Below are 12,499 nucleotides of genomic sequence, written 5' to 3'. Positions count from 1 at the left end.
GTAACACGTTAATGACCCATTTGTAACGCAGGATAAATAATATTTATTCACACTGGGCTCATTGTGACACTTATACAGATGTATACGTGCTAAAGTTTAAAGAGATTAAAAATCAGATGTAGTGTTTAGTAGGAAGGGAGGGTTTATGTGGGGTTGTTTTTTTTTTTTTTTTTTTACCCGGAAAAGGGGCGGAGACAGCTGTAACGTTAGCAACCACGCTGAGCGGCTGAAACGGTTAATGTGAAGGATTGTCCTCTGAATTATGTCTCCAAATACTCTCTGAATCTCTGCTTTTGAGACGTCAAGCCCAGTGGGATCTACCAGAGAAGCGGCATTTCTTCTTATCGAGCAGGTAAGCACACGCGTGGAGGTTATTTTCGGGTGCCTGCTAGCTGCTGCTGACTCCGGTGTAGTCACTGTGGGATCGTCGCTGATCGTGTAGCGTTAGCTGGTTAGCATTAGCTAGCATCTTACCAGTGAGATGGTTATCGGCAGCGAAAACATCTCACCCCGGGATTAGTTTGTGTGGCTAAAAACGTCCGCCGCCTGCTTGTCTGCATTGTTCGGAGCGTTTTGGCTGGCTCGCAAAGTGAAACGGTAATTGGATGATGAATTATTGCCAACAGGCTAATGCTAACAGTTAAAGATGGCTAGTCAGGCTGTGACGCTGTCAACGCCTCGCCTGGTTTTGACAGCTCAATTTGAGGAACAGCGGACAAGGCCAAGGCCCACACACGTCTGTAATGTGCGCTGTGTTTATTTACAACACATTAAGCTGGCTACTTAGCTGAAACCCTGCTCAAAAAGAGTTATTTGTTAGTTTGCAAAAAAATGGCACCCTACATCTAGCTAACATTGGCTGCCAGGTAACGTAGCTACGTTTTCACATATTGGCTAATGTTACCTTTTTTTTGGTTTATAGTCTGCTTGCTAAACTATGCTAATAAAGTACATTTCCTTCAGTTACTTTGTGGCCCTCACCATCAGTGTGTTACTGTTTATCATGTGAGTTCACTAAGGATATGTGGCAGCCAGCATAGGCTGCGTTTGCACTGGCTGGCTCGGGTCAACGCCCCACCCCGACGGTGGGACCTCCTTTGTGCAGGTTTTTAATATCCTGGGGTGTCATTATTTGAAGACGGTGAGAGTGTGAGGATGGGATGTGATGGTGAAAAGAATCAGCTCAGATCTTCCTTCTATCGCTCGAGGCTTGACTATTGAAACCACCGGCTAATTACATTTTCCTGGTGTCTACTACAAACAGTCAGAGTCACTGTTGACTGTTTGTCTCACTTGACCTTTTGAACGGATTCACCCAAAGTTCAGGCCAATTATGGGAGCCTGGCCAGATAAATAGAAGTGTAGTTGGCCTTGTCTCTTATCTGTTTGTTTATTTGTATGGAAATACAGGATTATTTTGTGAACCAGCGTGATAACTGATTATTAAACAGACTTGGAGATAGTATTAATGAGGTGAGGAAGCAGGCGTATTGACTTTTACAAGACTGGACATGAACTTAATTGAACATCTGCTGCTTCGTCCTGTGTTTATGACCTGTTGTTGGGATCCAGGATGCAACTTCATCTATGCATTAAAGAGTAATTTTATTGACCTGTGGCTGCAAACAAGCAGCACTCATAGACTCAAGCATAAAATGAAATAAAAATGTTAACCGCGAACACAGCTGTGTCTCGTGTGTTTTCGCAAGGGCAGTTTGAAACAATGCAATTAGCAGATCACAAAGGCTGCAACTTAGGATATAGGAGGAGTATATCCTAATGCTGTAATTCCCTTTTAGTTCGTTTAAACAGGTTGAAGCAGTCAGCCATTGTTTACTGTTGCCACTTGGTCAATGTAAACTATGTGGTTGAGGCATGCATGTTGTGGTTTAACTGACACAAGCCCAGGCTCACTACTGAATAGCCACACCTTGTACATATTGCAACACATGCAGCATGTACAAAGTGCACATATTTCAGTACGTGATTGTAGTTTTACAAATGAAATCCTGCGATAATGCTCTTACACATGTTTTGTATCCACTGCACTGTGAACAATGAACTGACTTTAACAAAAAAAAACATCCCAAATCACTATATTTATCAGGAAAATCACAGTAAAAGATTCGCCCCAAATCATTCAGCCTCAGGTATTCCTCATACATTTGCACCTGTGAGGTGTTTTATATGCTTGTTGGCAAGCCAAAGCCGTGCATCCTAGGTTTAATGAAGTAGTGCGTGCTGTGACGCTCCAGGCAGTAAGTTTTTACCACTGTTAGTGTGATTTACATGTGCTGAAATCCAACTGGTTTCTGCTGTCATCATGCCATGAACGCTCCCTGAAAACTTGAATGTCAATGTCTAACCTCTTGCAAAAAAAAAAACACAGTTTGCAGCCTTGATAGGAGCAAAAGTGGTAAAATGTTTCATTATCTGGTGTCTTGTAGGTGAGACACACATTGCCATTACAGTTTTTAGGTCTTATCGGTTAGAGAAGGAGATAACGTTAAAATCACTATGATCAATCTTTTTATTCTTTCTTCATTTTGAATAATACAGACAAAGAGTGAAACACTTGCAGCTGCAGTCACTCCTTGACTACGCTAGCCGATTGATAAAACGCACTATCATCATTTGTGTTACACCGTAGTAACTCCTATTGTTTTCTTTCCTGTTTTTGTTTACTTCAGTAAATGTTCACATATTCTTCAAAAAGATGCTTTGTTTTTTGTTAGATATCTCTTTTCCTTGAGAGGATGTGTCTTAAAGCCACTGCCCAAACATCGCTGGTTTGTCACTTCAAAGAAGTCCTGCTCACACGAGGCTAGTTTTTAGTTTTATGATGCAACAGTTCTTCAAATACAGATCTCTTGATAGACAGACCCTGTGTAATCCATTTCCTCCGGGCGCTCTGAGTCAGCGCAGGGGCCTTGCTATGCTTGTGGGGATTGGATGAGATTGTGGCCTTGTCACGTAGCCAGATAATAGAAAGTTCCAGTGGTTTCTTCTCATCCCACTGCAGGAAGCTTGTGTCTTGTCAGTTTGCAAATATGCTGAAAAATAGCGCAGGAGTTTTTTTTATCAATTGTGCTAATTCTGCTTAAATCAATAATATACTTTCAAACTTTAAACATGGGGAGCAGTATGATGCTGAAAGTTTGGGAGGAGTTTTCTCATTCAGAAGGATAATGAGGTGGTGCATGCAGTTATAACATACAATGTATAATGGGAGTTTTAATTACTTCTACTGCACAATCAATATTTACAGCCTCTTACGGCAGCACATAGACTGAAGCAACAGGAATAAACCTCTTGACCCCCACTACAGGGACCAGGGCTCAAAGATGGGATATAGTTGAAAGTCCCAAGTGGTAAGAGGATGAGAAGAGGCTTACAAGAAAGTAAGCCTCATAATATTGTGTACATCCAGCAGACAGAGTAGAAAATAAGCTACCAGCCAAAGCTAATTAGTACATTAGAATCATGGGTTTGTGTATTTAATTCATGAGCATTTCTGCATCTCCTCTCTGCAGACTGACCGCATTTGATTTCTGCCTGCCTGAGCTCATTTGCCACTTTGCTAGATTTAGCTTTTTCCATTTGACCACCAGTAATGGAAATGGGGTGTGACTGTAAATCTTATGCTCGGCATTACTGGTGTGACTTTCACGTTCATTTCAGTTTGTTTATTCAATACGGTACATCAGATATTTTCAGAATATTTAGCTTTACTGAATGACTGCTAATTGGAGTAGAAGAAGTACCTACATACATGACTGACAGTGATCAGAAACTTGGGTTGCATTTACATACTGCACAGTTTCTGTTTGTGGTTTCTGAAAACCAGGATAAGACCTGTTCAGATTTCTGAAACTTTTGTATGAGGTTAACATGTACAACACGCAGGCATGTAAAGAGACCCATTACCTTCCAGTCCTACAGAAGTGACATTCATTTGAATGCCGCAATCGGTGATAAAGCTCCTGACCCACATTTGTGCACATTTGCTAAGTCCAGATCAGAGCAGACCATCCTTTACTGGTTCTTTCCATCATTTTGGTGCTATTTCTGGAAGATTTTTTTACAAACTTGTTCTGTGCTCCTGTGCTTTTCTACTCTGTCAGCAATAAAATCATTTATAGTGACAGCATCCAGACAGTGCCGCTTCAACATGAGTTATGTTTCATGTTTTACTGCTTGGCGTGTCAGTGACTGATAATAAGAGGAATTTTTCAGTCATGCAGGCACGGAAAAACTTCTGTTGTATGACTCAGGCTACTGTAGACTGACTTGTTTTAACTTTTTCCTCAGTGCTGTGAATATATTTCCCATTTCTCTGTCAAGTATCAGAAGTAGGGGTGATAAACCATCTTTTAATACAAGAAGTCTGGCATTTCTGTATTAGTCACCCAACTCAAAATACAGTTTTTCAATTGTACTGAATGCTTTTTTTTTTTTTTTCTTTCTTTTCCTGTTACATTTCAGATTAGTGGGTGAGCGATGCCGCCGGCGTCCAGCTGTGACTGTCCCCACCTGGACTGTGTGGGGGAAATCACCAAGGAGGAACTAATTCAGAAATCCCATGTGAGTGACCCTCCTGCTTGACCATGCCCACTTCCCTGCTCATGATTTTTAATCATGTTTAATAGTCTGAATTTTTTGTTCTTGCTGAATTTCATGTCAAAAGAGGCTATTCTAACCTGACCATTTTCATATTGTGCTAGGGCCAGTGCCAAGACTGTAAAGTTGGAGGACCAAATTTGTGGGCATGTCTGGAGGTAAGACAATGCTGCCAGCAAAAAAAAATGTTGATCTGTGTGAAATGCTACCTCCTAACACTTAGCCGCTGTTTTTTTTTAACACCCCGGTGTCTGCATCCTCTGTTTGTTTTTCCTCTTCAGAATGGCTGTGCATATGTTGGCTGTGGAGAATCTCACACTGACCACAGCACTGTCCACTCGCAGGTGAGAGCTCTCAGAACCTTCCTTATGTCTTTCAGCCAGGAAATGACAATTATTGAGTAGAAAAGAGTTGAAAAGTGACTGAAAGTGACAAAGTCCAAAGTATGATGTTGAGTTGAAAGTACATGTAATGAAAAGGGGAGCAGAGATATCCGTAGAGAAACAGAAGAGGCACAGATGGCCGTTCAGGATGGGAATACCAGGCGTCCCAGGAGCCGTGACTTGGAATAAAACTAAGCCAGGCCTGCTTTTATTTTTAACATTTTGTTTCCACGATCAAAGAGCCTGCACGTGTGTCTTTTAACTTTTGAAGTGCATGCTTTATTAAAAACCACCAAGCCAACTGTGTGTGCCTACATCTCCACATTCAGTTCAGTTTCAGCAGTGGATCATCCATTATTAATTGGCATTCCTCTGGGAAGTGGGGGAGATTCACTAGTTCTGTCAGTTCCATGGTTACAGTATCTATCCCTCCTAGCTGCGCTGCAGCTTACTCAGCCGCTGGTGTTCTCACTGTTGACTAAGGCTTTTCCTGCAGCACTCCAGGCCAAGTGGGGTTAGAAGGAGTGAAAAAGGATGTAAGGCAAACATGCAATTTGCTCTATTAGAATCTACATCAAATGCTCAAAGCTTTATCTGGAAAGGGCCTGTTGCAGCGCTAACCTCTTGAGAAGTGGAACTCTAAACCCAGATGTAAGATAGATATCAGATGCAGACTGCGCTGTTACAGAAATGTAATGTTAGCTGGCCAGTTTCAAATGAAATATCACTCATGGATTTGATATGCATTCACTATCTGGGACATCTGTCTGCAGCTTTCCATCTGCTGTTTGTCTTTCTTAAAGCAGAAACCATCCTTAAATCTTGAAAGAATGGCAACCATGCTTAATTAGTGCTCTGGAAGCCCTGAGGGGATGTAAACATTTTAATCTCTTCGCTATGCAGTAAGAGAGTCTGCCACTGGTTTACATCAGATGCAGTGGTATATGAGAATGAGGGCCTCTGCTAGTCAAATTATACTGGGTGTAGATATGAGTGACTAATGCAGAGAGTTGAGGATAAAATTTACAGCAAAGTCAGCTTATTTCAGAAGTTGAAGCTCCACTTCTGGTAAAAAGAAATAACATAACGGCAGACATAATTAGTATTTGCATGTATTCTCTTTCAAACACCATTATGCACCAAAAAGGACTTCTGAAGCAAAATTGGAAATCCTTCTGCACATTGCAGATAAAGGATTTAAGCCTTGCATTTGCTTTTGAGCTACTAGTAGTATTAAATTAGCATTTTTTTTTGTTTATGAAATACTGCAGATCCACAGATAGGATCGCCCTGAGACGAACAGTAGCCGCTGGCGTTCCTTATGTCTTATTGATTTGAGTCAGCAATGTCTGGAAGGCAGAAAGCTGGGGATGAAGAGAATAGACTTGACAGATGAGTGTTTTTATTTCGTAGACAAAACCTGACCCAACCTGCTTCTTCGGAAGATCACACACTGAAGCAGGTGTGAGATTGAAAGCACCACTGCAGCAACATAAATAGTTATTATGGCCCAAATATCTGTGAGTTGTTTACACAGGTTTTACTACATTATGTCCATATTGCTCTGTGTGTGTGCTGAAGTAGGATTTGGATTTGTGTTGATATAACACTAACACAGTTAATACTATGTGAGCCTGCCTGAAACAGCCTGCAAGCCCTGTAAATTCATCTTGCTATGAACACCCAACCTGCTATAAATGATTTAAAACGGGGGAGTTTCGGGGCCATGCTCAGGCTGGTGTGTCGCCCCTGCCAGCTCTGCTCTGCCCCACGGTGTGAAGACTAATGCAGCCCTGATGAATAATGCAGAGTCTGCTGGTTGGCTGCTGCTCGTGTTCAGTCTCGTGTCGACCTGCCAGGCTGCTGGTGTGTGTAAGAGCAGCAGTGGGTCAGCAGAACTCGGCCATGTTTGCACAGCAGCAACACTTCTGTCCTGATGCAGCCCTCATTCTGTCTCACACCTGTCTCCCTGAGACACCGAGCTTTGTCTGAATCTTTTTACACTTTTTGTGATGTGTTCACACTTCTGAGACCTGCAAATGTATGTTTGAATGATGCAGTGGATGTCAGGTTTTTTTGTGTTTAACTCGCAACAAATCTCATTAAGCTGGAAGCTAAAAGAATAAAAATATATATTATAATGTGGCCTCCGTCTCCATTAAAGTAGTCTTCTCGTGCAGCGGTGCACTGCTTCCAGTGCTCCTGCAACGCTCATAGCGCTCATTATGGTGACATGTCAAACACTGTGTGGGATGACCGCTGAATCTTCTAAACTGGGTCAAAACGGCAATCCTTCAACTTGAATATAATTTGGGGGAAGAAGAAGATGTTGCAGGGAGCCAAATCTAGCGAGTACATATTGCACTAAATGTTCTCCCTCAGACACCTCAGGACAGTACTGTAGAAGTTGGAGTTGACAGTCTGACCCTGGGGGACGAATTCTTTTTGCACAACCGCATGAATGTTAACGAAAGCGATTAGAGTGCTCCTGGTGCTCCTGAAATGACGCACTTTGTCTGGTCTTGGAATCAGCGGGTTCTTCCTCTGTGAAAACTTTCTGTTTCTTCTGTCGGTGGTGGCAGCAGACCTACCTGGGCTGACTGACAAATAATGTGACATTTTCTTCTCTTTTCCGTGGAAAAATTGCAAGTGTTCACCTACCAGTTTCCGTCAAAACAGTGTCAAACAGAATCCAGTAAAGCTGCACATGTTGCACGCGCTTCATGGACAGTCCCAATGCTTTTGCACCAAGTATGTGCAGGTATTGAATTTCAGTTTCTTAAGAAGCTACTTTTTCAATAAAAAGTTTAAAAACTCAAACCCAAACCTTTTCAGTTGGTTTCACTTGAGCAGGAACAAGACCAAGTTGATTTTCGTTAGAATTTACAACTTCTCTAATGTGATAGCAATCTGAATGTTTGAAAATAGCAGCTCCTATACTTTTCATAGCTGCAGATTTTTCTCAAACGAGACCTGCATTCTAAAAAATAAAAAACCACAAATCAGAGTAATGTGTTACTACCTGAAGTCAGCTTTTCTAAGTAGTATATCTGGTTTGATTGTTGTGCGGTTACTGTGTGTTGCAGCTTTCAAATTTGTTTTCCGTGGTCCTAAAAATGTGTGTTATTTCCCAGTCTGTGTAACATGTAGATCTGTGGAAGTCTTAGTTTGTAGCATCGCATAAACAGAGGAGTTTTGTTGTGTCGTTTAAATCTACTAAATAGACCACAGAAGCTAAGGCAACAGAAGGACATCATTATAACTGAACAAATGATTTTATTTTACCGAACCTACATTTTACTTGAGGGAAAAACATTTAGTACCAGAATTCTTCATAACACTTTATTCTGTTTTCTGTAGACTTACGCAGGTCCAGCTGGCGGCAAAGACACATAGTTTTGTTATATAAGAGCTGCAGCCTTCATTTGATAAGTTGCTGATTGTTAGATTGTGCTGAAGATTATGAAGCAGGCGCACGCGTGTCCTATCGGCTGTCAGCTGTTCTTGGACAAATAACAACACTGTTCCCTTGTTTCGCTTCATTCCTGCAGTCTGCTATGTCCATTCACCCAAAGTTTTTTTTTTTTCTCTGACAACTTTGTGTGCAGGAGACGAGGCACAACCTCACCGTGAACCTGACCACGCTTCGAGTGTGGTGCTATGCCTGCGGCAAGGAGGTATTCCTGGAGCGTAAACTAGGTCCTCACTCTCCCCACACCAACATCAAACCCCTCCCCTCGCCACCGAGCGTTGGCCAGGTAAGAGCCGGGCTCCCCTCTGTGATTATCTCACAGCTTGTTATTGAAGTTTGTTCATTTTCTGAGCTCGAAAGCAGGTTTAGTGATGAACCTGCAGAATGCTCTCCTCCTGCCCTACATAATGATGAATAGTTCCAGCGCTGCTTTCTCAGTCGCAGTTATGTTTAGGTTATTCATTTACAAGATAAGATGTTTATGATGAGGTCTGTGTGTCCTGTTGCTCCAGGATAACAGCAGGGCCCCTGGGAGCCCGACCTCTCTGAGAGTGCCCTCTAATGGAGGCTGTGAAGACCTGGACATGGAGACAGAGGAGGAGGACGAGCTGCGTGCCAGAGGTGAGCATACACAGATGTGGCACAAGGGCTTAGTCTTATATGTCATAATGATATGATAATATTATCATTTTGCAAGTATTTCAAATCATTTTACTAACACATCTGGCAATTAGATCAGTATTTATTGTTTCCACTCACGTTTATTCTTGCAGAAAGTCAGACAAAAATGAACATCTTTCACCAGTGATAATGATTATTGCAGCACAGTTCTAGCCGTTTCCACAAATATCAGGTGCCATGTCAGCAAATAAACTTGGAAATAAATGTCTAAATGTTGTAAATGAAGCAGTTTTATATTCATATCAACAGCTGAAGTGCCGCCGCCGTCGGCACGCTTTTCATTCCAGTGTTCTAATTTTAATAATTAACATCATATACTTTTGAAGTCAGTGAGGTGACAAAAATTTAATTACATTTTATCACCTCTTAATCCAAGTTTGACAAAATTAAAAATGAACACCTCACACACAGGGGCGCAGTAATCAGCAGTTGGTTTAGTTCAAAGCGAAGGTGATGATTGGAATTAAAAAAGAGCAGTACATTTTTGTGTCAAGACGAGCGCTTTTAAAGGCCCTGACACGCCGAGCAGACTTCAAAAGAAGAAGGGCTGATGAACACCAACTGATGTGTTGCCTCACCCTGTCTCGAGTTAAAAGTTGTACTTGAAGGCGCCACAAAAAAAAAAAGCAGAAACCATCTGAAACATCATTTGAAAGGCAAACAAAATGAACCAACTAATGATTTGCTTACGACTTAATCTGAAACAGTCTTGTCACATGTAGGTGCTGATAAGGAAGGACCAGGACCAACTGTGCGAGAAAAAAACTATAGAAAATCACACACGCTCGTAAGACTACAGGCGGCAGTGTGGCTCAGCGGGTTGGGATCCGCCAATGCAAATAGTGTCTTCGCTCAGCGCTGCCGTACACACGCAGGCTTCACCAAATGGCATATGTTATGTTAAACCTCATGTGGTGTAGCTCAGGCGTTGGCAGCGGTCACTGCTGCAGTTATTTTGGTCACAAATACAGTATCGTATGATCAGGAGGCAGAGTGAATAAGCTTTGAACACTGTTGTCCTCGGCTGAATTGGCTCGTCACGCAAGGTCAGAGGTTTGAAAAATGTGAGACACGGCTCACCAGGAGAGATGCAGGGGGAGGGAAGGAAGGAAGGAAGGGAAGGACGGCTCTCTTGCTTTGGAGACGCTCGTATGGATGGTGCTGCTGTCTGATGCTGCAGGTATTTAATAAACTCAGAGGAAACATTCCTCCAAGCAGCTGGAAGTCCATCGCTTGTGCGTTCATACGGTGGCACGCAGTCCAGACTTGTGCCATGGTGAAAGTGATACTGAAATGTTACCAGGTCTGACCTAGTAGGATGACCTCAGCGCATTGTACAGAACAACGACCAGAGTTCTCATTGCAACATGAAGCTGATGCCATCAGATTAACGTAAAGGAGGGACTTTCTGAGAGGGGCTACAAACGCTGCATGAGTGCATGCTCTAAAAACATCTTAGTTATTGTAGTTTGTCCTGTTTACGAACCCAATAGCTGCAGCAGTGACACAGCACATGAAGACTGTTAAGGTGCAGAACAAAACTTTACATACACTTTTAAAGACTTATACAGTTTTTAATGATTACTTTAACTGTAAGTTTTCTATTTAAATTGGCTCAGAGGAGTCAGAAGCTGTAGTCAATTCTAATCAATCACGAGGCGTTACGAGGCCCTGCCATTCAGAACACAGCTTTCTTTATCCAAAAGTAATAAATCAAGTTGCTGTATGTACATTTTTGACCCAACAGATTTTGCCATTTTTCAAGAAGACCTAAGATATATTTATGAAAGGTTTTAGACTGTGCGAGATGAAAATAGCCAGTGCTAGAGTGATTAAAAAACTGAGACTGGAGGAAAAAAAGCATTTATTTTAATCAGTTTTCGTAATTGTGGTTCCATTCACTCAAGCGTGAGACATTTTTGTTGATCAAATGCTCAGACATAACGGGAAAATACGTAGACATCGGTCAAGTGAGGTTACGCAGACTCATTGCCTTTACTGTAGTCACCCCCCAAAGGCTCATTTCATCCAGGAACAACCCTGCTGTGGGAAATATGGTTCCAAAAAACTGGAGCGTGATTATACCCCAGACAGAAATAAGACAAAGAATAATAGCAGGAGCGACTAGATCCATTAATATTAACTGTTCTGAATACACCAGGTACCCACTTTGTCCGCTGCTGCTGTAAAATATTCATTCCAGAGATTGACTAGCTCTTGTGAAAATGTAAAAACTTTCCATCCGTCCTCAAAATTTACAAGCATTTGAGGAGAGTCTTGTTTTAATTTCCCCGGTGTGTTTTCTGTCTCCGTCAGGCCTGACAGGACTGAAGAATATCGGCAACACCTGCTACATGAACGCAGCCCTCCAGGCTCTGTCCAACTGGTGAGACCTCGGTTCACCTACCTGTCTGCCCCACGTCACCCCTCTCGCTTCTCTTCTTGTTACTTTCTTCTCACCGCTTTTAACATGCTTGTTTTCGGTAGCCATTTGTTGTTTTATTCACTGCCTGCCTGCTTCTTGTTGACTGTGAGAAACGACCACGGCTGCGCTCATTTGGGAGAGTGACGGCTGAGTGAAAATTTGCTGCACTGCACCATTTGAGATGGCAGGAATGGCCTTTTGTAGTTCCCTGTAGGGTCTACTGTTACAAATGAACACCAACTCTGTCTCCACATTTCTTCTGTTGCTTCTCCTCCTGTTTTTTTTTTTTTTTTCCTTCACCCCCTTTCCCACTGTCTTTTTACGTCTCCCTTTACTGTTTCTCCTCCAGCCTGCCACATCTTTTATTGTTTGTCGAAGTGCCCATCTGTCTGGTTCACTGTTTATGTTGGAATTGCTGGTGTGGTCATTTAAATTAGAGCTCTGCAGCAGAGCTTGAAGACGTCTTTGCTACTCTACCTTTTTCCTTTTGTTTGTCACGGACCAACAAAGCGCAGCAAAAAAACCTCTGTCCTCCTTTCTAATACCATCTACCCACGGGCTGGTAAATTCTTAAATTAAACAGATGATGCCAAGTCTGGATACAAGTCAAAATGGGGAAAGATGTGGGTCAAAATTTGCAATCTAAATCACATTCCAAAAATAGGAGGAACTGAGTCACGCAGCTGCAGAAGGAGGGACCTTTTTCTGAAACTTTCCTTTGATGTCTGTTTGTGTGAGCGCTGCTTCTCTCAGCTACTGTCGGGTCATTATTCACTTCGAAGGACTTTTCTCTTGCCAAGGGAAGGGAACACACCATGCCTTATTCATTCTGTAGTTTGTCTCTTTCTTGCAAATTTCTGTCCATTCTGAATCCATCAAAATAAAATCCCTTCAGCTGTTTTTCTTCTTTTTTTTTTT

The 12,499-nt window shown here is 42.1% G+C and overlaps 1 protein-coding gene across 1 annotated transcript in view; it reads left to right on the top strand.

The window, feature by feature from the left end:
• Window positions 1–208: 208 nt before the first annotated feature.
• usp33 (ubiquitin specific peptidase 33) overlaps window positions 209–12,499 on the top strand; it is a 24,997-nt gene continuing 12,706 nt past the window's right edge. Inside the window, exons 1-7 of the mRNA XM_008279636.1 lie at window positions 209–352; window positions 4,486–4,584; window positions 4,725–4,778; window positions 4,902–4,964; window positions 8,612–8,761; window positions 8,988–9,096; window positions 11,473–11,542. Of these exons, the coding sequence (XP_008277858.1) occupies window positions 4,501–4,584; window positions 4,725–4,778; window positions 4,902–4,964; window positions 8,612–8,761; window positions 8,988–9,096; window positions 11,473–11,542 (530 nt within the window). The 5' untranslated portion in view covers window positions 209–352; window positions 4,486–4,500. The remainder of the gene's footprint in view (window positions 353–4,485; window positions 4,585–4,724; window positions 4,779–4,901; window positions 4,965–8,611; window positions 8,762–8,987; window positions 9,097–11,472; window positions 11,543–12,499) is intronic.

The sequence above is a fragment of the Stegastes partitus genome, unplaced genomic scaffold, assembly GCF_000690725.1.
Source record: "Stegastes partitus isolate 25-593 unplaced genomic scaffold, Stegastes_partitus-1.0.2 Scaffold167, whole genome shotgun sequence".
Taxonomy (NCBI): domain Eukaryota; kingdom Metazoa; phylum Chordata; class Actinopteri; family Pomacentridae; genus Stegastes; species Stegastes partitus.
This window is presented reverse-complemented; position numbering and strand designations above follow the sequence as displayed.